The 21,478-nt window shown below is 55.4% G+C and overlaps 7 protein-coding genes across 7 annotated transcripts; 4 read left to right on the top strand and 3 right to left on the bottom strand.

Annotated features, from left to right (window-relative positions):
- Positions 1-129: 129 nt before the first annotated feature.
- DIP5 (dicarboxylic amino acid permease) lies at positions 130-1,926 on the top strand (the record flags this gene model as incomplete). The annotated part of the gene is made up of 2 exons (XM_083195219.1): positions 130-533; positions 600-1,926. 2 exons carry the CDS (start codon positions 130-132, stop codon positions 1,924-1,926), a joined length of 1,731 nt encoding a protein of 576 aa, XP_083050132.1.
- A 908-nt stretch (positions 1,927-2,834) lies between these two features.
- Positions 2,835-4,472, top strand: ACO1O0_005813 (amino acid/polyamine transporter I; the record flags this gene model as incomplete). Its single annotated transcript, XM_083195220.1, has 2 exons — positions 2,835-3,543; positions 3,616-4,472. The coding sequence occupies 2 exons, from the start codon at positions 2,835-2,837 to the stop codon at positions 4,470-4,472; spliced, it is 1,566 nt and encodes a 521-aa protein (XP_083050133.1).
- Positions 4,473-4,807: 335 nt separating this feature from the next.
- ACO1O0_005814 (uncharacterized protein) lies at positions 4,808-6,298 on the bottom strand (the record flags this gene model as incomplete). The annotated part of the gene is made up of 2 exons (XM_083195221.1): positions 4,808-6,193; positions 6,236-6,298. 2 exons carry the CDS (start codon positions 6,296-6,298, stop codon positions 4,808-4,810), a joined length of 1,449 nt encoding a protein of 482 aa, XP_083050134.1.
- Positions 6,299-7,865: 1,567 nt separating this feature from the next.
- ACO1O0_005815 (acyltransferase 3) lies at positions 7,866-9,389 on the bottom strand (the record flags this gene model as incomplete). The annotated part of the gene is made up of 1 exon (XM_083195222.1): positions 7,866-9,389. The coding sequence occupies one exon, from the start codon at positions 9,387-9,389 to the stop codon at positions 7,866-7,868; it is 1,524 nt and encodes a 507-aa protein (XP_083050135.1).
- A 2,274-nt stretch (positions 9,390-11,663) lies between these two features.
- On the top strand, positions 11,664-12,854 carry ACO1O0_005816 (nucleotide-diphospho-sugar transferase; the record flags this gene model as incomplete). Its single annotated transcript, XM_083195223.1, has 1 exon — positions 11,664-12,854. One exon carries the CDS (start codon positions 11,664-11,666, stop codon positions 12,852-12,854), a length of 1,191 nt encoding a protein of 396 aa, XP_083050136.1.
- A 449-nt stretch (positions 12,855-13,303) lies between these two features.
- On the top strand, positions 13,304-14,831 carry ACO1O0_005817 (M20 family metallo-hydrolase; the record flags this gene model as incomplete). The annotated part of the gene is made up of 4 exons (XM_083195224.1): positions 13,304-13,437; positions 13,499-13,816; positions 13,881-14,699; positions 14,759-14,831. 4 exons carry the CDS (start codon positions 13,304-13,306, stop codon positions 14,829-14,831), a joined length of 1,344 nt encoding a protein of 447 aa, XP_083050137.1.
- A 3,068-nt stretch (positions 14,832-17,899) lies between these two features.
- On the bottom strand, positions 17,900-19,405 carry ACO1O0_005818 (uncharacterized protein; the record flags this gene model as incomplete). The annotated part of the gene is made up of 1 exon (XM_083195225.1): positions 17,900-19,405. The coding sequence occupies one exon, from the start codon at positions 19,403-19,405 to the stop codon at positions 17,900-17,902; it is 1,506 nt and encodes a 501-aa protein (XP_083050138.1).
- Between the last annotated feature and the right edge of the window lie 2,073 nt (positions 19,406-21,478).

Consider the following 21,478-nt stretch of genomic DNA (forward strand, 5'->3'; position numbering starts at 1 on the left):
AAAAGGGAATCTCCCCCCCTTCCAGTTCCCCGGGTTCCCCTCTGCCCTCTTCCAGTCGTCTTGTCAAACGGTCAACCAGAACCAACAACGACCAATTCATACGCCTTTTGGTTCAACGACACATACACCATGGGCCACTACTCGTCTGGGTCCATCAAGGCGCCCTCGGCCCGCTCGAGGCTCAGCACCGATGTTGAGAAATCCCCCCACGATGGGGTCACGCACGCAGGTGAAATCCGTGGTCTCGAGACCGACGCTCACTCGTCGCTTCACCGTGGCCTCAAGGCCCGTCACATTTCCATGATTGCCATTGGTGGTGCCCTGGGAACTGGTCTCATCATTGGAACTGGTGCGGCTCTTGCCGACGCCGGCCCCGGCTCGCTCTTCATCTCCTACTCCTTCATGGGCGCCATTGTCTTCCTTGTCATGGCGGCCCTCGGTGAGATGGCTGCCTGGATGCCTCTCAGCGCTGGTTTCACCGGCTACGCCACTCGATACTGCCATCCCTCTCTTGGTTTCACCCTCGGCTGGACGTGAGTCTCCTACTATATCTCCTACCAGACCACGCTGGATCCCATGCTGACTTGACGGTCCTCTAGATACTGGTTCAAGTACATTATTGTCACACCCAACCAGCTCACGGCCGGCGCTCTAGTTATTCAGAAATGGGTTGACCCCGACAGGGTCAATCCGGGTGTCTTCATCGCCATCTTCCTCGTTGCCATCTTCTGCATCAACTACTTTGGTGGTATCAAGTTCTTTGGCGAGTTCGAGTTCTGGCTGTCCTCGGCCAAGGTTATCATCGTTCTCGGCATCATCCTGTTCTGCATCATCATTGCTGCGGGCGGCGGCCCCAATGGCGAGGCCACTGGTTTCAAGTACTGGCACGACCCCGGTGCCTTTGCTTCGCGCAAGGGCGTCAGCCCCGAGTCTTTGGCCAAGTTCGCCGCCTTCTGGTCCGTCATGGTCAACGCCACCTTTGCCTACCTGGGTACTGAGCTTGTTGGTGTGACGGCGGGCGAGGCACAAAACCCCCGACGCACCATCCCCAAGGCCATCAAGCTCACCTTCTTCCGTATCCTCATCTTCTACATCTGCAGCGTCTTCCTTGTCGGAATGATCGTGCCCTACAACGAGCCGAAGCTGGCTTTTGCCAACACGCAGCAGACTGGTGCCGACGCCTCGCCCTTTGTCGTCGCCGCCACCCTGGCCGGTGTCAAGGTGCTCCCCCACATCATCAACGCCTGCATCCTCATTTTTGTCTTCTCAGCCGCCAACTCGGATCTGTACATTGCCAGCCGCACCCTGTACGGCCTTGCCAGCGACGAGGATGCCCCCCGCATCTTCAAGCGCACCGACAACCGCGGCGTGCCGTGGCCCGCCCTCATTGTCTGCGCCCTCTTCTGCTGCCTGGCATTCATGAACGTGTCGGATGACTCCAAGAAGGTTTTCAAGTACTTTGTCAATCTCACCACCATCTTCGGTCTGCTCACCTGGATCTCCATCCTCATTACGCACATCCACTTCGTCAAGGCCCGCCGCGCACAGAATGTCCCGGACAGCGTCATGCCCTATCGCTCGCCCCTGGGCATCTGGGGAAGCTACGTCGCCCTCTTCTTCTGCTGCGTCGTCGCCCTCACCAAGAACTTCACCGTCTTCCTCGATAGTGGCAAGGTGGATGGCAAGTTTGACTACGCTACTTTCATTACAGGCTACCTCGGCATTCCCCTGTATCTCATCTTCATCATTGGCCACATGCTCATCACCAAGAGCCGCGGCATTGCGCCCCACGAGGTCGACCTGTTCACTGGCAAGGACATTATCGACAACGAGGAGGCTGAGTTTGTCGAGAGGGAGGCGGAGAAGGCAGCGACAGCCAAGGGATGGGACAAGTTCTACAACCGGTACATCTCGTTTCTTTTCTAGGCGACTCTTACGGATGGAGTTGGAATTGTTTTTACATGCATGCCCTGCGTTTGTGTAATTTAGGAGAGCGAGAAATTTTGCCCGGATGGGACGAGCTATTGCCGTGTGATGGCAACGGCCGGATCTTCGCGTGCGACTTTTGAGATGTATAAAGATGATATGAATCAATTTACGCTGGTTTCAAGCCCACGTACTAATTGTTGGCACAAACAAACTGCTTCTTTCGCACGGTTTTTTTTTTTTTTTTGCGCTTTCCAATTTACTTGGTGAATCCGCTAGTGGTCCCCTGTGGTTGTTATCTTTGACCATTGAGAATTGCTAATAATGGACGATGGATTGATCGGCCCCTTTTCGGCAGGAATTACGTACCCGACCCCAGGTATGTGGAGTTTGGTGAGATAGTGTTAAGGGGATCCCGTTGATAGTGCCGGTATTCTAAGATAGTGCCCGGAGACTCATGGATGCCCTTACTATTACATGCATGGTCCTAGCATGCAGCTTGGTACGAGTACGACATACGCAAGTGTTACTACGAGGTAGTATCTCCAAAACCATATGACGGGTGCATGCGGGTTGCCTGCCAAGATGGTGAGCCGACAACGTCATTTGTTATTTCCACGTTACCTGATTGAGCGCTGGTAGCGTCTGGTCTATCGGTAATCTCCCCGCTTGGGCTATTCGTACTCCGTATCGTACAGATACGTAGATAGCTGAACCCATGCACTGCACGTCCAATCGTCGACGCATGCCCCCACATCCCCAGACTTCTTGATGCACATGTATGTCCCCCAATTCCCCCAACTCCTCCGCCTGCTGCCCTCGCGACATTCTTCGTGACACTGCTGTGACTCCTCGTGGTGTCAAGGTAACCGGCGACAGAGCGACAGAGCGACAGACACTCCATCACCATGGCGGATGCACGCAAGGCGTCGTTGCAACAGGCCGATGCGGCCCTCGCTCGCCTGGGCTACAAGAGCGAGCTGCCGCGCAGCCTGAGCATGCTGAGCATCCTCGGCCTGTCCTTTGCCATCATGGCCGTGCCCTTTGGCCTGTCCACCATGATGTTCATCGGCCTGACCAACGGCCAGTCCGTCACCATCCTGTACGGCTGGATCCTCGTCTCGCTCATCTCGCTCTGCATCGCCGCCTCCCTCGCCGAGATCTGCGCCGTCTTCCCCACGGCCGGAGGCGTCTACTACTGGAGCGCCATCCTCAGCAGCCCGCGCTGGGCGCCCCTCGTCAGCTTCATCGACGGCTTTCTCAACGTCTGCGGCAACTGGACCGTCACCCTGTCCATCAACTTCTCCGGCGCCCAGCTCATCCTCAGCGCCATCTCCATCTTCAACGACGACTTTGTCGCAAACGAGTGGCAGACCGTCCTGTGCTTCTGGGCCGTCATGCTCGTCTGCGCCCTCGTCAACGCCTTTGGCTCCCGCTACCTGGACCTCATCAACAAGGTCTGCATCTACTGGACCGCCGCCAGCGTCGTCATCATCCTCGTCACCCTGCTGGTCATGGCCGACCACCGACGCTCCGCCGAGTACGTCTTTGCTCATTACGATACCTCGGCAAGCGGATGGCCCGCGGCCTGGTCCTTCTTCGTGGGACTCCTCCAACGTACGTTGCGCCGATGACGGGGTGTGAAAAATTCTCAAGGTCTGAGACAAGTCGCTAATTAACAGCTCACAGCCGCCTACGTCCTCACCGGCTACGGCATGGTGGCCGCCATGTGTGAGGAGGTGCAGAACCCGGAGCGCGAAGTCCCCAGGGCAATTGTGCTTTCTGTTCTTGCCGCCGGCCTTACTGGGCTGGTTTACATGATCCCGCTCCTATTCGTGATGCCCGACGTTGCCATGCTGCTCGACGTTGCCAACTCGCAGCCGATTGGACTGCTGTTCAAGACAGTCACCGGCTCAGCCGCAGGGGGTTTCGGCCTGCTGTTCCTGATCCTCGGCATCTTGATGTTTGCAGGTATCGGCGCGCTCACGGCCGCGTCGCGATGCACCTATGCCTTTGCCCGCGACGGTGGCATCCCGGGGTACAAGCTGTGGAGGCAAGTCAACGCCAAGCTGGACATGCCCCTGTGGGCGCTGGCCCTGTCCACCGCGGTCGACTGCCTGCTTGGCTGCATCTACTTTGGCTCGTCGGCCGCCTTCAACTCCTTCACGGGAGTGGCCACCATCTGCCTGTCCACGTCCTACGGCGTGCCCGTGCTCGTCAACCTCGTCCAGCGCCGCAAGGCCGTCCGCGGCTCGCCCTACCCGCTGGGCATGTTCGGGTACCTCATCAACGGCATCTGCGTTGTCTGGATCTTCTTCGCCGTCGTCATCTTCTGCATGCCCGTCTCGCTCCCCGTCGACGCCGGCACCATGAACTACGCCTCCGTCGTCTTTGCCGGCTTCGCCTTCATCGCCATTGTGTGGTACCTTGTGTATGCGCGAAAGAACTTCAAGGGGCCCCCCGTGACGAGGGACGACATCATGGTCACCGGCGTTCCCGTTGCTGGCGAGACCCAAGAGACGTCCCAGGAGGAGAAGAAAGACTAGAACGGCCAGAGAGGAGCCCTGTGAGATTTTTCTGTCATGTAGTAATCGACCCTTGTCCCCCTAGTTTTGATCCCTTCCTGCAAAGGACTGAACTCTAAATTCATGCTTCTATATCGTAAAATACACTATGAAAGAGATTCCAAAAACACCTGTCCTGAAAGAGCTCCGCCGGCGGTGCTAGTGGTACACGCCCTCGTGCCATCGCCCCTGTCTGGCCTCGCCGACACCAGACGCCAGACGCCTTATTTGAATCCTCAAGGGCCATCCTATAGAGTCTGAAAACTCGGCCTTGTCGGAATCCATGCTGAAAGAGAATGCACACTTCCTTCGTCAACCTAGGATACGGAACCCGACGGTCCGTTGCAGAGCCCGAGCTCCCCGATCAGGTCTCCCGCCAGGATGTCTATGCCTCCGGCGCTCTCATCCTCGATACCAAACGCGAGGAAAAGCTCGTCGTCGATGAAGCCATGGTACTGAAGCTTGCGGCTCTTCCAGCCCATGGACGTGACGTAGAGCATGTCCGACGTTCCGCGGTCGGCGTGGACCTGGCGTCCGGAGATCCACAGCGGGCGACGCGAGATGCCGTGGACCTGGAACGGGGACTTGCGGCGGAAGGCCATGATGTAGGGCTCGTAGACACTGTGGAAGTTGTAGAAGGTCTTGTGCTGGAAGATGGTGATGATGAAGGTGTTGTCGTCGTCGGCGACGCACGATGGCTCGGAGCGACGGCACAGGGTGACCAGCAGGGAGTTGGTAGCCTGGTGAACCGACTCCTGCTCCGAAGCAGGCTCTGGCAGATACTTCTCGAAGCACTTGTCGTCCGATGAGGCGGTTCGCGGTGCTAGGTCGGATCCCACCGAGCCATCTGACCCGACCTTGGCAAAGACCCGCTGCGGTAGGAGGTCGTAGTGGACATACGGCTGATCATCTGCATCCCAGAACAGGAACCAGTTCTTCTCTATGGCGCCCCATGGTGCCGGGCGCTGCAGCTCTGTCCCAGTCTCAAACACCAAGTCTTTCCCTTTGGTGTCCTTCCAGCCCCGAAGGATGGCAAAGTCCTGAATGAACTGGCCGAAGCAAGTAAACCTGGAGTTGGATCCGTAGACCACGTAGGATCTCTCGGGCCCGAAGAAGACACGCGCGTCATGGGGTCCCTGGTTGAGGTTGAAGAACTCCAGCTCGCCCTCGCAGTTGCCTCCGGGGGTTGCCGCGATGGGTAGGGCAGCCGGGACATCCAAGCACCGCAGGACATCCCGCTCGAACTTGGCATCACAGACAATCTCCACAAACTCATCAGACTTACTACTCCTCGTTTCCTGTGCCACGACGATCCATGTATTGTCTAGCGTCGGATGCGGGATGATGTTGGGGTTTATGGCCTGTTTCTTGCCGAAGTCTATGGTGAAGTACTTGCGGTCCACCGTCGACTGGGAGAAAATCTCCTGGTGGGTGGGGATGAGGCCGTCTGCAGCGGCTTGCTCTGTCGCGCCATCCCCAGCAGGTGGTGGCCGAGCCGGCATCTCGACTGGCGGATCCTCATCGTCGTGGTTGGGAAAGTCTGTGCCCGAGTCCGGGGTCGCCGCATTATTCACCGGGGGTTGGGCGTATTCCGAGTCAGAGGGCGTGTCCGAGGGATGTGAGTCTCCATCGCTCTGCGGAGCCGCATGCTCACCGCTGGGAGGCCATTGCTCTGCCGAGGAGCCAAACCAGCTGCCCGAAGCCTTGGGTTGGATTCCCGAATGACGAAAGAGGCTGAGACTGACGTAGAGGAAGAGGAGGGTGAGGACGAGAAAGAAGGCGAAGCGCTTCATGTCTTTCATGAACATTGTCGAGCGGATGGATTGGGAGGGTGAAGGTGAAGTGGGGCGGTGGATTCGTGAGCGCGTCCAGGGCCCGAGTCACGAGAAGTCACAACAACGATCTGACAGCCAGCGCCAGGCTCTTGTGCGACATTTAAAGGCTTCAGGACCTTGGGGGATGACCCAGAGCAAGGTGATCTACACCAGAGTGTTATTTGTTAGCCGATGGCTGCATATTTTGACTGATCGCCAGGAGCCAGGCGCGACGAGGACACAAATACATGGGCGCGATGGCACTCACGAGGATCAAACGACCCGAGACGGCGACGGTCAGGTCCAAAGGAGCAAAGGAGGGTGGGCCGCATAGACAGGCAAGAATTGGACAATTGTAGTGAAGAATTGCCGTGCCAAGGAACGAAGCGGCAGTAGCGAGCGACGTCAGACGGGTGACGGCGCCTGGGAGCAAAAAAAATATTACACGAAATCTGTCGGGCGTTGATGAAGCTGAAGGCTTGGAGCTCGGGGTTGTTGGGACTGGGGACAGGCCAAGCAAACCAAGCAACCAAGCAGGCGGAATGTGGGCGCAACCCACTGAAAGATGCAGAGATTGATGGAAATGATCTCGGTGGCGGGATCGGGCTGCCTCTCGAGTGGGTGTGACGCGGTTGTCTTGCATGCGCTTGCACACGCTTGCATTCGCTTGCATCTGCTTGCATCTTCCTGCATCTTCCTGCATCTTCTTGCACCTGGCCTTGCATTTCGCCGGCATGAGCCTAGCACGAGCTGGCCTGAGCCTGGCATGGCCGGTGCACGGGCCTGCATGTCATGAAACCTGATGCTAAGATTGCTGAATCTGGCGGATGGAGGGAAGAGGGCCACTGGCCAGAGCAGCCACACTGGCATGTGCCTGCCGAGGCCTACTGCCGGAGTCTTGGACAGTGCAAGCGGCCGGAGTGGTGGGCTGGCAGCCACCCGACGCTCTTCTACGGCGTACTCATACTCTGTAGGTCTGTTGGGTCCCATCTCCAGAGCTTAGGTGCGGCTGGCACCCGCCTGGGCAGTGCGGTGAGCACCCCCACCCGCCCACCATCAGGCCTGGCAGAGAGGCTCCAGGCTTCAAAGTTCAAGCTCAAATCCGCCCCCAGGGGTTCGTAGCCCCCCCTGCAAGGGTTAGAGCCCCTCTCTCCACACAATAAACCTCGACATCCTGGCCACCCGACCTGCCCGACCGTCGACATATGCATTTTGGCCATTCCATAAACGGCTCGAGATTAGAAATGAAGGGATGCCAGGCCGGAGATCCCTCTGCAGAACCTGATCCGGGATGTCACCTTTGTTGGTTCTCCGCTGACCGACAAGTTCCAATTTCAGCAAGCGCTGCCCGAATGAACACGGCGGCAGCTTGCGCAGTGCGATGCGAAATAGGGTAGTATTGATATCTCGGGACGCGGGCCTCGACCCCAGACCCCAGACTCCGCAGAGGAGTCAATATTCGAAATGGCACAAGTTAGACTGGAGCGTTAGGGAGGAGTGGTCATGATATTGATTCTTGTTCATCTCTATAGTCATACTAATTTCATGGCGCCCACGATGCTCACGCCTTGGCCTGCTTGCCATCGGCATCGTCAGAACGCTCCCCCAATGTTTTCCTGTAAAACCACCCGGCAAACTTGACGCTAGGCGTGTCGACAGCCCGCGTCACAAACTCGGCCAGGCATAGCGTCAAGGGTAGCAGGATAATATGGGGCACAAGGAACGAGATCTCCAGCCCGAGGGGTCCCGTCCTGGGGAGCGGTATCTTGTCCACCCAGTGTGGGATGTGCTCTAGGTGCTCCTCCTTGTGCCACCCCGTGGCAACGTACAGCCTGTCTCCCAACGTCCACAGTACCGGTCCGTGGACCAGGTACAGTGCGTAGGATACGCGTCCGAGATATTGGCAGACGCGCGTCTCGAAAAACGCCTTGAGCCAGTGGATTCGCGAGATGGAGGCAACAAGCAGAGTTGCCGCCCAGAACAGGTAGAACCACTTGTAGTCGAAGACGGCCTGCGGCTTCAAGAACGATAGCAAGTACCAGCCCCGATTGTTGGCAAGCTGTTCCAGGTTGCGGTTCTCGCTGGGCACCCCGCCCAGGAATACACTCAGGGCGAAGAGGTGGTAGTAGATGAAGGTCTTGATGGGGTCGAGCCGGGCCAGGAACCGAGGCAGCTCGCCCTTTTCCGCGAGCAGGTCCAGGTGCCGGATCAGGGTGCCGGCGACAAACATGGCGCAGTACCAGCCGTCGGCGATGTACATGAAGTAGAAGATGAGGCCGACCTGGCACCAGAGATGGGCTACGAGCGAGCATCGCGAGAAGGCCATGATGGACGTGTAGACGACGATGGACCCCCTGAACTCGGCCGGAATCGACCACAGGTGAAAGTTATAGCTGAGCCAAGGGACGCCCCCCTCCTTGAACACAAAGCTGAAGTTTTTGAATTCGGCATAGAATGCCCAGAGCTCATCTCTCCAATTGCTCTGCGGCTCTGCGGCCTCGATCCAGATGCCGAAAACGTGCCACGACATGGCGTAAAAGAGCATGGCGATGAAGAGGGGCAGGTAGAGGCGAATCCAGCGCCGGAACAACGACGATGCGAGATGGTCCCCAAGCCCGGCTAGGTTGCCTGCCTGCAGGAGGGCTAGAGGCTTGATGGAGAGGACGTAGCCCGAGATGACGAAGAAGGTCGACACGGCATAGTGGCCCCCGGAGAAGAACGTGCGGATCCCCGGGAACGCAACCATGGAATAGTTGTCGTCGTACCCAAAGCTGTTCTCATAGATGGAATTCTGGCCACTGCTGCCGTGTGCCCATAGTTCGTGGTGGTGCCAGTAGACGAGGAGAGCAGCGAAGCCTCGCAGGCCATCCAGGTAAGCTGTGGGGTGCAGTCGCTTGGGACGCGACGATTGGGAAGGCCATAGCCATGATCTGAGGAAGCCAAACACCCGTCGTTGCCTATAGCGAGAGGTCACAGGCTTCCAGTATGGCTCCCACCTGGCTGCTGACGTCCATCCGGAGTTGAGGTCGAGCTTTTCCTCGTCCCATTCCTCACTGTCGAGGATGCCTTGATCTGAACCTGGCATGATGTGATATCGGCAGGCAATGGCGCATGGGAAAGAAAAAAAAGGGTACCCGGTCGCGCTGAGCAGCGATTGACGCAACGTCTCCGGGTTTCGTCGCAGCCGTGGAGATGAGTGAGAGGCAGATCCCAGGAGAGCTGAGGTGGGAACTTTCCCGGATGAGATGGAGTCTGGGATTTGAGAGAAACCTCCAAGACTCACAAGCTCGATCCTGTCGAGCTGGTAATAACCCGAGGCCGAAGCTGTACTCGTAGATGTGTGTGGAGGTGTTTGGGCAGTGAGACCTTCAGCACCGCACCCGCGTCACGGGGAGGGATAGATGAACCAATGGGCGAAACCTCGCATCTGACGGCACGCATTACGTAGAATCAGGATTTACCTAAGTGGCTCACATGAACGAGACCTAAACGGGTCCGGGACGGGTTCATGGACGAGTTCATGGATGGGTCGGGTGTTGACACCTTGTACATGATACTACTACATAGCACGAGTAATAATACGGATACTAGTTAGTACGTCGTATGTACTCTGTACGGAGTACCCTTTCCCTGATAGGGGCCCGGGAACTTGTGCTGAGTGTGCGGCGGGGAGCTGGGGGCACCGGCGCCCGCCCGGCAGCGGCCAATACAACGCACAGAACGAGTTTGGACGGGATTGATGCGGCCTGGATTCGACGTCGACAAGCCGACATGGCCAGGATAGCCCCAGCTTGCAAGCTTGGAGAACGTGGGGCCACATGGCTCTTTTCCCCTCTCCCCCCCAGTTTCTGGCCTCCCCTAACCTGTTTACTCCGCAGCCCGCACATTGTGGGCAGTATCCGTACTACTGTCCAAGGAACAAGACGCCGACCAACCAAAGGATCCAGCGCTAGTAATGTCGCTTGCAGGTATTGCCCACTGGAAACCTGTTATGATTATTCCAGCTCTCCTCTTCATGGGCGAGATCTCCGGTGACCAGAGTTCGATCTGCATAAAACACGAATCGGCAACACCATGCACATCTAACACATCCCATGTAACTGCGGCTCGCCAAGCCCGCCGTACCCCTGGGTTGTCCGGCTTGGCATGCCGAAAACGACCCGGCAGATTGACAGGTTGTCAGGATCACAAGATGCAAGAACCGATACCTGCAGGGGCAGACCTCGGCAGCCGGTCGCCTTTTGGGCAGTCAACCCTTTTCTCGAGGCTCCCATACGAGACCCGGGAAACCCAAAAGAGGCATGTCCCCGACGATAAGTACATGGACTAATAAAACGCTCCACTTCATGCGACTGTGGGGGAGGGGCCGCATTCATTTGATCATTTGATGCCCAGCTGTCCACAGCGTGACAGGCTCTGCCAGCAATGTCTCGGCGTGGCTAGCCGCAAGGCTCATGCCGCCTCTCCGATCGGAGGATTGCCAAACCTCTCACCAAAAACTGCAACGGCCCATTCTGCAATCTCCATCAAGAGAGAGACCCTAGATGGAGTCACAGGGCATTGGAGGATCAGATCACCGCTCTGACTCGGAGCCCGGCAGTGTTCAACTCTATCGATACCCAATCTCGTGGCTTCTCAACCGCGGATGTGCGGGAGCAGAGGCCATATCCCCCAGGCTTACTGTGTATTAGCGCTTATTAGCGCTCGGAATGGGCGGTAACGAAATACACGAGGCCAACGGAGGCTAGACCGGCCCCAACGCATTACATATTATTGTTGTAGGTACCGTGGTACTTGGGAGATTTTCCCTCCGCCTGCCAGCTTGGTGACTATCACGGGTGCGAGTCTCTGCTACCTCTCTACCCCTGCCGAGGATCCCACCTTCACATGCCGCATTTTCGACCCAGAACAGGTCTCTCGTACAAGGGTTGAGCTCGATTGGTGTGCCCGGCCATGATGGACCTGGATGGCGAATGCCCCTGCAATTTTGTCCCGTTCCTGAGATTCCGGGGTTGCACCACCCCCAAGCCAAACCCCCAACCCAACCCACCATACGGCCAGCGGAGTTTTCAATGTGGGAGGCGTCCCGGCCTGGGGCTAATGTGGGCAGCTGTCCCGCTCTTTTTTTCTTATCATCGTCGTCCTGGCTCGTTCCCCGGCCTCTGGTTCCTCTCCCCATCCCTCCGCGCTCTCTCTCACACTCGCTTGTCCTGGTCATGAATGTCTCGGTAGGGTTTGTCAAGTGATATCCTTCACCCACCTTGCTCGGCATCGCTCGATCTTATAAACCAAACAGAGTTCACGGCTCACACCACGGTCAGAAAGGCTCTGCGTTTAGGGGCACATGTTCTTTTCCGCCATGAATTCCCCCCTTGGCTCGCCAACGTTGGCCGCGTCGACAGCCAAGTTCCGCAACAGGCTGCCGACGCAGGTGAAGAGATGCCTCCCCGTCTACCTTGGCTGCGTCTTCTTCCTTCTTATTATACTCAACTTTGACATCTTCTTTTCTGTCTCGAACCCAGTCGACATGTTCCGGCGGGAAAAGTCGCGAGCACCGCCCCTGCCGGGGAGCACATTCCCCCAAAAGATATGGCAAACATGGAAAACAGACCCCCTGATGTTTGGGATAAGGGACACTGTACGGGCGATGACGTGGCTGGAGAAGAACCCGCACATGCGGTACGAGGTTATTACGGATGGGAGCGATCTCACCTACATCGAGCACCACTTTGGACCAGAGGGGTTCAACCGACCTGATATTGTCGACTTTTACCGGAGCATCAACCTGCCCATTATCAAGGCGGATCTGCTGCGGTACATGATCATGTACGCCGAGGGCGGGATATACGCCGACATCGACGTCGAGGCCATCAAGCCTTTCCACCGTTTCTTCCCCGAGCGCCACGACGAGAAGGACTTTGATCTGATTGTCGGCGTCGAGGTCGACGAGCCCACATTCCGGGACCACCCCATCCTTGGCCAAAAGTCACAATCATTCTGCCAATGGACCATTATATCAAAGCCGCAGCAGCCAGTTATGCTACGACTAGTGGAGAACATCATGACTTGGATGAAGAAGATTGCCAAGCAGCAGCGTGTGCCCTTGAGCGAGGTCGAGCTGGATTTTGACCAGGTCCTCACCGGCACGGGGCCGTCAGCATTTACAAAGGCCATCATGGCAGAGATGAACAAGCAGTCGTCCAAGAAGGTGACGTGGGACACGTTCCACGACATGGACGAGTCCAAGGTGGTCGGGAGGGTCCTCGTCCTGACCGTCGAGGCCTTTTGCGCGGGACAGGGCCACTCCAACTCGGGCAACCATGGCTCCCAACGAGCCCTGGTCAAGCACCACTACCACGCGTCCAACTGGCCGAGCCGCCATAGACGATACAACCACCCGGCGTATGGCCAGGTGGAGGAGTGCAATTGGAACCCCGGATGTGTGCAGGCGTGGGATCACAATGTGGCTGCGTATGAGAAGCTGTCTGATGAAGAGAAGCGGATAAAGGTGGAAGAGAGAAACCGGCTTATACAGGGACTTACCCAATGATATATGATAGAAGGCGTTGGGTTTTTTTCAAGCGTGTTTATATCCTCATTGATTGACAGTCGTCTATATGATTTATCTGCGTGTCATTGCCTGCCATCGTCACTCCAGCTGTGTAAACTCGGAACGTATATTAGATGTACTATGCATATGCAATATTACCTTGCTGGATGGTTTGGGGCAAATACTGGATCGAACCCACCAGGCAGGGCATATTGTAACTAATAAGCGACTGTGTATCCGTACTTCGTACGAGTAATGCAATGGATCCCCCATTCGTGTTATCAGCCCCGCCACCTCGCCGACGCCTGCCCGAAGTCGGCTCAATTCCCCTCCTCTCGCCAAAACATCATCATAACATGCCGCCGCCCTGTCTCAAGGGCACACAATTTTGGAATCCTCCCGTCGATCACGCAGCCTGATTGAGGATGATGCATCGGAGAGCCCACGCTATGGGAGCCTTGCGCCCTAGCAGGCGGGTGCACATGTTCACCCGCGGGCTTTCGGGCCTCGTCATCAACGCCGGCAGGCTCATGGAGTCGATTCACCAGACGTGCAAGTGGGGAGCCGCCCATCCCTACGGAAAGTGAGTGCCCAGTGAAGGGTAAGAGTAGGGTTGGCAGCTTGCTGATGTGCCCCATCGACAGAGCAGACACCGAGACTGGCATGGCGCGACTGGCCCTCAACGACGACGATGTCCGGGTGCGCCGCTGGTTCGCCGATGAGACAAGACAGCTGGGCTGCCAAGTGACAACGGACCAGATGGGCAACATGTTTGCGAGGCAGGCCGGCTCCCTGGGCTCATCGGCGCCGATGACGGCCATGGGCAGCCATCTGGATACCCAGCCTCGGGGTGGTCGATACGATGGCATCTTGGGAGTCATGGCCGCCTTGGAGGTCTTGCGCACCCTGAAGGATAGTGGCTACAAGACTCAGTACGATGTCGGCGCCATCAACTGGACCAAGTGAGTCCCTTGCCCGGCGGGTCTCTTGGCCATCACAGCTCTATGCTGACTTGGTTCTTCTCAGCGAGGAGGGTGCCCGTTTCCCCAAGTCCATGGTGTCGTCTGGTGTCTGGGCTGGGGCCATCCCCCTCGAAGAAGCCTACAACATCGCCGATATCTTCGACCCCAAAGCCACCATGGGCTCGGAGCTCCGAAGACATGGCCTCGTGGGAGACGTGCCCTGCTCCAGCGAAGCCAACCCCCTTGGTGCGCACTTTGAGCTTCACATCGAGCAGGGCCCCATCCTAGAGTCGGGCCAGAAGAAGATTGGTGTCGTCCAGGGCGCTCAGGCATACAAGTGGCTCACTATCACCGTCCACGGCCGAGATGCACACACGGGAACGACGCCCCTGGGGATGCGACGTGACCCCATTCTGGCCGCGGCAAAGATGATTGCCGCCTCCAATACCATCGCCCAGAATAACAAGGCGTTGGCGTCGACAGGCATTCTCAAGATCCCACCAGGGTCATCGACCAATACACTAGCCTCCCAGACTAGCTTCTCTCTGGATATCCGACATCCAGAGGACAGCGTTGTATCCACTGTCATGGACCAATGTCTCCAGGCTTTCGAGCGCATTTCCAAAGAAGATGGGAGGGGTGTGGAGTTCACGTGGACTCTGGATACAGATTCTCCAGCAGTCAAGTTCGACCCCGGATGCATCAAAGCAGTCCAGGACGCCGCCGATGAGCTCGTTGGGCCGGGGGGATCTCTCCCCATCACGAGTGGTGCCGGTCACGACAGCGTCTACACGAACAAGCGGTGCCCAACAACCATGATCTTTGTCCCCTGTCGGGATGGAGTGAGCCACCACCCCGAAGAGTACTGCTCACCTGAAGATTGGTAAGTTCAATGCACTTCATCATGTGTATATACTGAGTAAAGCTAACTGATGTTCCAAGTGCCATGGGTACACAGACATTGCTCGAGGCGGTGCTGAAATACGACCAAGTCAGGGCAAAGGGCAAAGAATAAACTCCGTAACTTGATGAAGGCTTATAGATTTTCAGTCTTACCTATGCTACGCTATGGCCTGGCTATTTTATTATCTTGAACCTGGATGAAATCGCCTATAATTCTTAAACCTAGATCGCTTCGGACAGCATTTTGTTGGTACGCCTCCAATAAATCAAGATTCATTTTGAAACATAGCTAGTGAATAGCGGTTATGATTGGTCATCTGGGTTATATTATATATAGTTACTACTACATGTACTCGCAAACCCTATACCCAAGACTTCCGACTTTCCTCATACGCCGGCAAAGCCCACCTCTTCACCCACAGGGAATCTAGTACCTCTGCTACATTTAATCGATCCTGGGGTCTCCATGCGAGAATCCGTTGCAATAGATCCAATAGGGCAACCTTTTCCTCATCACTAATAACGTCCATATCATGAGATTGTCTTGGTTCCTGGATCCATTGCTCAAACCGCCTATCCCACGTCCATATATCATCATCATCGCTAAGCGGCCGTCCTACTTCGTCAAATCATTTAGGTCTGTGCTCCCACTTATCCCACCACTCAGACGGTGGAAGTCCTTGCAAGTGGATCTGCTGAGCCGTAATTTCATCTGGAGGCGCGATAATCCCGTCGATTAGGGATCTGTGAGCAAGCAACTCAAAGATGGTGCAACCGAGACTCCATATATCAGACGAAAAGGAAAGAGGCGTCGTCGGCTCGAAGAGCGCCTCGGGCGGCCGGATCACAAGTGGCGTATACGATTCAAAGCGAGTTCTCTCCGCCGGGCGAAAAGCGACACCAAAATCGCTAAGCAGCAGCTTCGCCTCCTTGAGTCCAATTTTATGACTTGCTACGCCAAGCCATAAGGGAGGGATAGCGTGCGAAGGAACCCCAGAAGAGGATGGTTTTCCGTCGAGGCGGACGACTGGCTCTGGCTCTGGCCTTCCAAATTTGGCATACAACTGCTCCACTGAGAGATTGTTTAGAGACGATGGTAGCTGGAGGAGTATGTTTCCAAGATGGAGATCTTAGGAGAGTGTTATTACATGATCAGAACAGAGGCAAAAATGAGGGTAAGATACAAACCTCCATGTGCATAACCCTGCGCGTGAACGAGCGAAACTACCATGACAAGCTGGGCAGCTAGAGAGCGAGCAACGTCCAGCTAGAATAATAACATCTCGGATGCCTCTTTCGCATCAATCAAGCTGCATCTTGCCGGCACTGTCACGAAACATGGGTGAGTCCCATTTGGGCCCTGAAGACTAAAGCGGTCAATAACCATTGGGATCATCGATGCCTTGTCTGCAGTGCGACTACAAGCAGCAACTCGTGTAGTGATGTGAGATAGAACATCTACCTCTCGCTCTTCTGCATCTGCGGTTCCCGCTTTGATGGCGACATACTTTGATGTCTGTTCGTCAAGAGCAAGCCAGGCGGTCGAAAATGTGCCGTGACCAAATTTGTGCACTATACGATATCGCTTATGAAGGCGGTCGTCGATATGAATGGGTGATAGCCCCCCGGTCGGTAGTCTTCTAGGCTTTCCACACCTTCGATATACCCATATTCAATACTTGAGGTCGACATCATCGAACATGGCACATATGAGGAGGTGCGAGAGTCTCGCATTGAGTATCGGGCGCTTGAAAGTGCTACTCATCGTGGAAACACACGCCGCAGAAGCGCCCGGGAGGATAAGACGCTCATCTATGGCAAGCAGATGAGTTGGAAAGAGATGAATTAGTGCCACAATGGATAGAGGGAGAAGAGAGATTTTTGATGGTTATATGGTACGGGGAAAGGTAAGGCAAGACTGAGTGAGACACCCAAATTGAAATGCCAGTCGCAGGCATTAGTATCTCACGTGATTGATCGGTTGGTGGAGGGAGATTGCTTCCAGGTACGGATACATGTGGGCGGTATATGGGAAAGAAAGGCTAAAACGGCATAAACCACCTATAACTCCCTGATAACGCCAAAGGTTCAGCACTGACAGTCAAACGCAGCCCTAGCAGTCAAACGCGGCCCTGGCAGTCAAACGTACTCGTAGTTAAACATAGCGGTTTAGTTAAGAATAATTAGAAGTACCCTTATAGACTTAAAATAAAGCCTCTAACTAGTTTAACCATGATTCTAATCATTAACTATATACGGGTTCGTACGTACCTATAGAACGACTTAAACGGTTTCTAGTTTGTGATTACAATGAAAATAATAAATAAACTATGATTTAAATCGCCCCAGAAAGTATGAAACTAGGCATTTAGTTTCATTATATTTCTACGTCATTTCCCTCGAGCGTACCTTGGCAGGTCGCTTTATTCTATTCAATTTGCTACCAAATTTAGCACACTATCTACTATTAACATCGTCAAATATTACTTCCACAAAGCTAACGTCCTCGCATCAAAAATTCGAATCGATCAACTTATTGCCTTGTGGTACCAGACAGCAAAGGATAGGGCGCTGTATCCTTCGGCAGGATTCGTCCGGTATGTTGCGCCATTGTTTCGATACGATTTAGCTGCGGAGTCAAGATATGGAGATTCAGGCAAACTACTCGTAGTGCCAACAACAGAAGCGGGGTTCATGATTCGACTACTACCAATGGCAAGCGGCAGAGGGATCCCCGGGGGAACCATGTCACCTTTAGCTACAAGAGCCAAGACCACCTTGGTCGGGAAACTCATATTGCATGTCATGGATATGTCAAAGACAAAGAAGACCCTCGAGTTTAACGAGGCAACCTTTGCTGAGGAGAAACTCGATTCCACCGTGTTAAAAGTTCAGGGAAAGCAGCCTGGCCAAGCGAGCCCGAACTCTTGGAAGCTCCGGGCGTCGGCCATGGGCACAGTCAGGAGAGGTGATAGCTTGCCAGTATCTACACATATTCTATAGAGACAAGCTTAGGAGAAGATTAATATGCAAGAGGACCGGTAGAAATGAGACAATTACGACTTGGGTATTTACATTCTAGTAATGAACTGAGAAAATGCTGTAGCTAATATGCATAGTGGGACCACCATTAACAGTATGAATCAATCATTCAGCTCCTGATTACTTCAGCTCCACTCCTCAACTTTGAGTTCCAGTCTGCTGATTCGGTGTCGTACTGGCCGGGGGCTGTGATGGGCCAGCGTGGGCTGCCGCGGAGGGAGCAGGCTCCTGATGGCCTGGAGGATTTGAGGGCTGCGGTGAGACACTAGGCTGTCCAACGACGGACGGCGCCTGCGAGGCCTCTGGGGAGACGGAGCCAGGTGCCACAGGCGGAGGCTGCTGCTGGGGCGCGTAGGCTTGCGGAGGGTACTGGGGGTAGTACAGGACCATGCCCGGGGGTGGATGGCCCATCTGCTGCATGTCAGGTGCTCCCTTGAAGCCCTCGGGGGGAGGGGGTCCTGGTTGGAAGCCTTGTTGGAAGCCTGGTTGAAAGCCTGGTTGGAAGCCTGGCTGGAGGCCTGGTTGGCCATCGGGGGCAGGCCCCGGAGCATAGTAGATATAACCTCCAGGAGGGGGAGCACCGGGAGGCATCTGGCCTTGCTGTGCTGGATGGGGGTTGTGGTATAGGGGATGAGCCCCAAGCAGGTCAACGGGATAGCGATGACGGAAGCCCCATTTGAACCACAAGCCGAGGGCCTTCCCAAAGCTGACGTTCTTCCACTGCTGCCGAAGAGCCTCCTGCGTCTGGGCATCACGAGCCGGGCACTGTCTGGTGAAGCACAGAACAGGCAGCACGAGGAATACCCACAGGATGGTTCCAAAACGCAGCGCAAACTTCCCAATCATCATGCGGCGGAACCAGAAGTAGCTCTCTAGGAATCCCAGCAGGAAAAGGGCTGGAATGAGGGCTGCGAGGACGATGGCATAGATGGCTAGGCCCGAGCAATAAGAATCGCCCATGCAAGAGTCCCAAGCGCTGTGGTCGTCATCATCAGAATAGCGAGAGCCCCCGTAACGGTTGTTGTCGTTGGGGTCGATGCAGTCGGCCACGTAGTAGGAATAGACAAAGTCATCTGTCAAGTCGACCGTCACGGGCGCCACCTCAGACTCAAGGAAGACCGTGACCACGGTATACTTTTCATCATCATAATCGGTCCCGACGCTGGTGGTAGTCGACTTTCCAGTCACCTGGTCCTTGACTTCATTAGGTATGTTGACCATGGTATTTGTAGTCACAGTAAAAGGAGTCGGGCAGGAGCTCGGGGCTGTGTAGGCAATGTCCTGGTAATAGTAGGTCACGGGGCCGTCCGAGTCGTAGTTGTAATCGTATGTCGTGGTGGCCATAATGTCACCCGAGTCGACATCGCTGCCGTCCAGATAGACCTGGACAATCTTCATATCGTAGTACGTGTCGGTTGATGTCTCAGTCGCGACGGCCGCTGTGACGGTCGGGGTGACTCCGTCATTGAGGCCGTAGGTTTCCGTGTAGGTGTAGGTGTCGGTGTATTCGCCATCGTAGCCGGTGTAGACCTCGGTAGTCTCCTTTACGACCATGTACGAGGTGACGGTCCAATGGGTCGCGCTGGCGGTGCTGGCAAGGAACAGCGCCGACAAGGCGAGCTGGCGAGGCGAAGTTGAAGCCATCGTGAGCGATGGACAGTGTGCCTTGGACCGGGCACGGGACGACTGGGAGGTCGCTAGGGGACTCGGTCGTCAAATGGGGGAGGACATGGACGTGACAGAGTCTGGCGGGCGTGAGGCGCGATGGGGCCATTTTCATATCATGGCCCGTGTGGATTCAGAGTCAGAGGAGGCGTAGGCATCGCTTAGGCAAGCGTCTCGGCCATCATGGGCCCCCAGTCGGAGACCACACGAGGAGCTTGGGGAGGCCTGGATCCTTGGCAAAAGCCAGTGTCCAGGGTGATTTCCCCCCCCAACTCGTTTTCAGCTCAGCGCGCCACTCAAAGCCACAATAGCCCGTTGTTAGTGCAGCTTGCAGCCTTGCACCAATCCCCGCGACTTGCAGGAGCAGGAGCCCCTCATGCCAATCTGCTAATTTGGACAACAGGGAGCCTGCAGGCAGGAGCACGACAGGCTGCAGCGCGCTTGCCCATGCTGGGTTTAGGCCCCCCCTGGCATCTCGTAGGGCAGAGATCGCAAATTGGGCGTGTTGCGAAAAGTTTGGCCTCAATTGCTGAGCATTCTTGGATCAGTATTCGCCGCTTTCGTGGAATTGATCGGTTCTCCAGGCGGGCATCCCTCTTCCAGGGAAATTTATCCGTGACTCCCCCCTGGTAAGCTCATGCCGACACAAATACTCCGTACTCCATACTTTATATTGATATTCGTATCCGTCCAATGTGCTTGTACATAGTACGTGCGTATCGGCTGTATCGTGGTGGCTCCCCACTGCTTGGCTTGTTGAGCCTGGGTTGTTTGACTGCCGCGGAAATTGTCTACTCTATTATTGGCACCAACCGAGTGACTCAAGCATGCCCCTACGCGCCTTGCCCAGAACGTCATTAGGTCCGAGTTTTCAACGCATGTCGCGTTTGTCGACGGCCCTGAATCCCAGGAGTCGATGGAGTACGGAGACAAATTCCATAAACGAGGACGGAGTACTACGTACGAAGTATTATGTCCTCCGCATGTAACCGGTGACGCCAACTGTTTGTCAACGGCCTCTGGGCGCCACCCATCGCTCTCGGCCAATCAACTGGGGAACGGCTACTGGAACAGGTTGATGAGGCTGATCACGCTGAGACTGATCCACCTTGTTGCGCCCATGTGCCAGCCCTGCGAGTGATGAGTCTATGGGAGTTATGCGTGGCTTGAGGCGGCTACCCTGTGGCTTCATCCAAGCTCCCTCCCCTTTCGAAGCATTGATGACCGGAGTCAAGGTTGCGCCAAATACCTCTTGTAGATAATTTGTAGTACTATAATCCTACGATTCATCATGGGAGACTTTATAGTCAGGGCTCTAGGCACTTACAACGGTCGGGCTATATGTAGTACCTAAAGTAGTGGCCAGTTTGTATTTCGTACGAGTAAGCAGTCGTAGTATTCATTGAGGAACCATGTTTGCGCACCCAAAACAAATTCCACCAGCCACCAGGTCCGAGCTTGGGTCCCACGATCCAACTCGGGACTTTCCCAGACCGACAAACTAATATCCGTAAGCCCCTTCATTCGAAGTGTTTGGTTTGTACTTCAAACCAACAGCGGCTGTGGCTGACCGTCGCCCCATATTCCTTCTGTATGTCCCCTGTCGCCGGAACACCTTGTCACCTACGCCGGCAACGGGATTCCAATAGCCCAATCAACAGAAGCCATGGATGTCTCGCACGGCTCGGTTGAGTGTCTTAGCATTCAATGCTGCTTTTCCTGGATCATTCCCAACGCAGAAATCCCCATTGGGTAGCTAAGTACACACCGAACGGTCATCGTACTCGTACATGCATTGGCAGCCATGAGCAGATCTAACCGTTGCTATCACCAACGGTCACTGACGTGCGGAGTCTATCCCATCAGACTCAGACCAACGGGCGACCAGTGCTTTAACACATGCCGCCCTCCCTGACCTGTATCACATAGGTCTGGGTTTGCTCATAAAGGCATACCGCCAGTTTCCCATCTCCTTTTTCGTTTGCGTTGGTCCGACTACTTGTATTTTCATACGTCCTTCTGTTCTTCTGCTACAGAGCTCACTACGATCTT

The sequence above is a fragment of the Amphichorda felina genome (assembly GCF_050947745.1).
Source record: "Amphichorda felina strain 45539 chromosome Unknown scaffold_5, whole genome shotgun sequence".
NCBI classification, from domain to species: domain Eukaryota; kingdom Fungi; phylum Ascomycota; class Sordariomycetes; order Hypocreales; family Bionectriaceae; genus Amphichorda; species Amphichorda felina.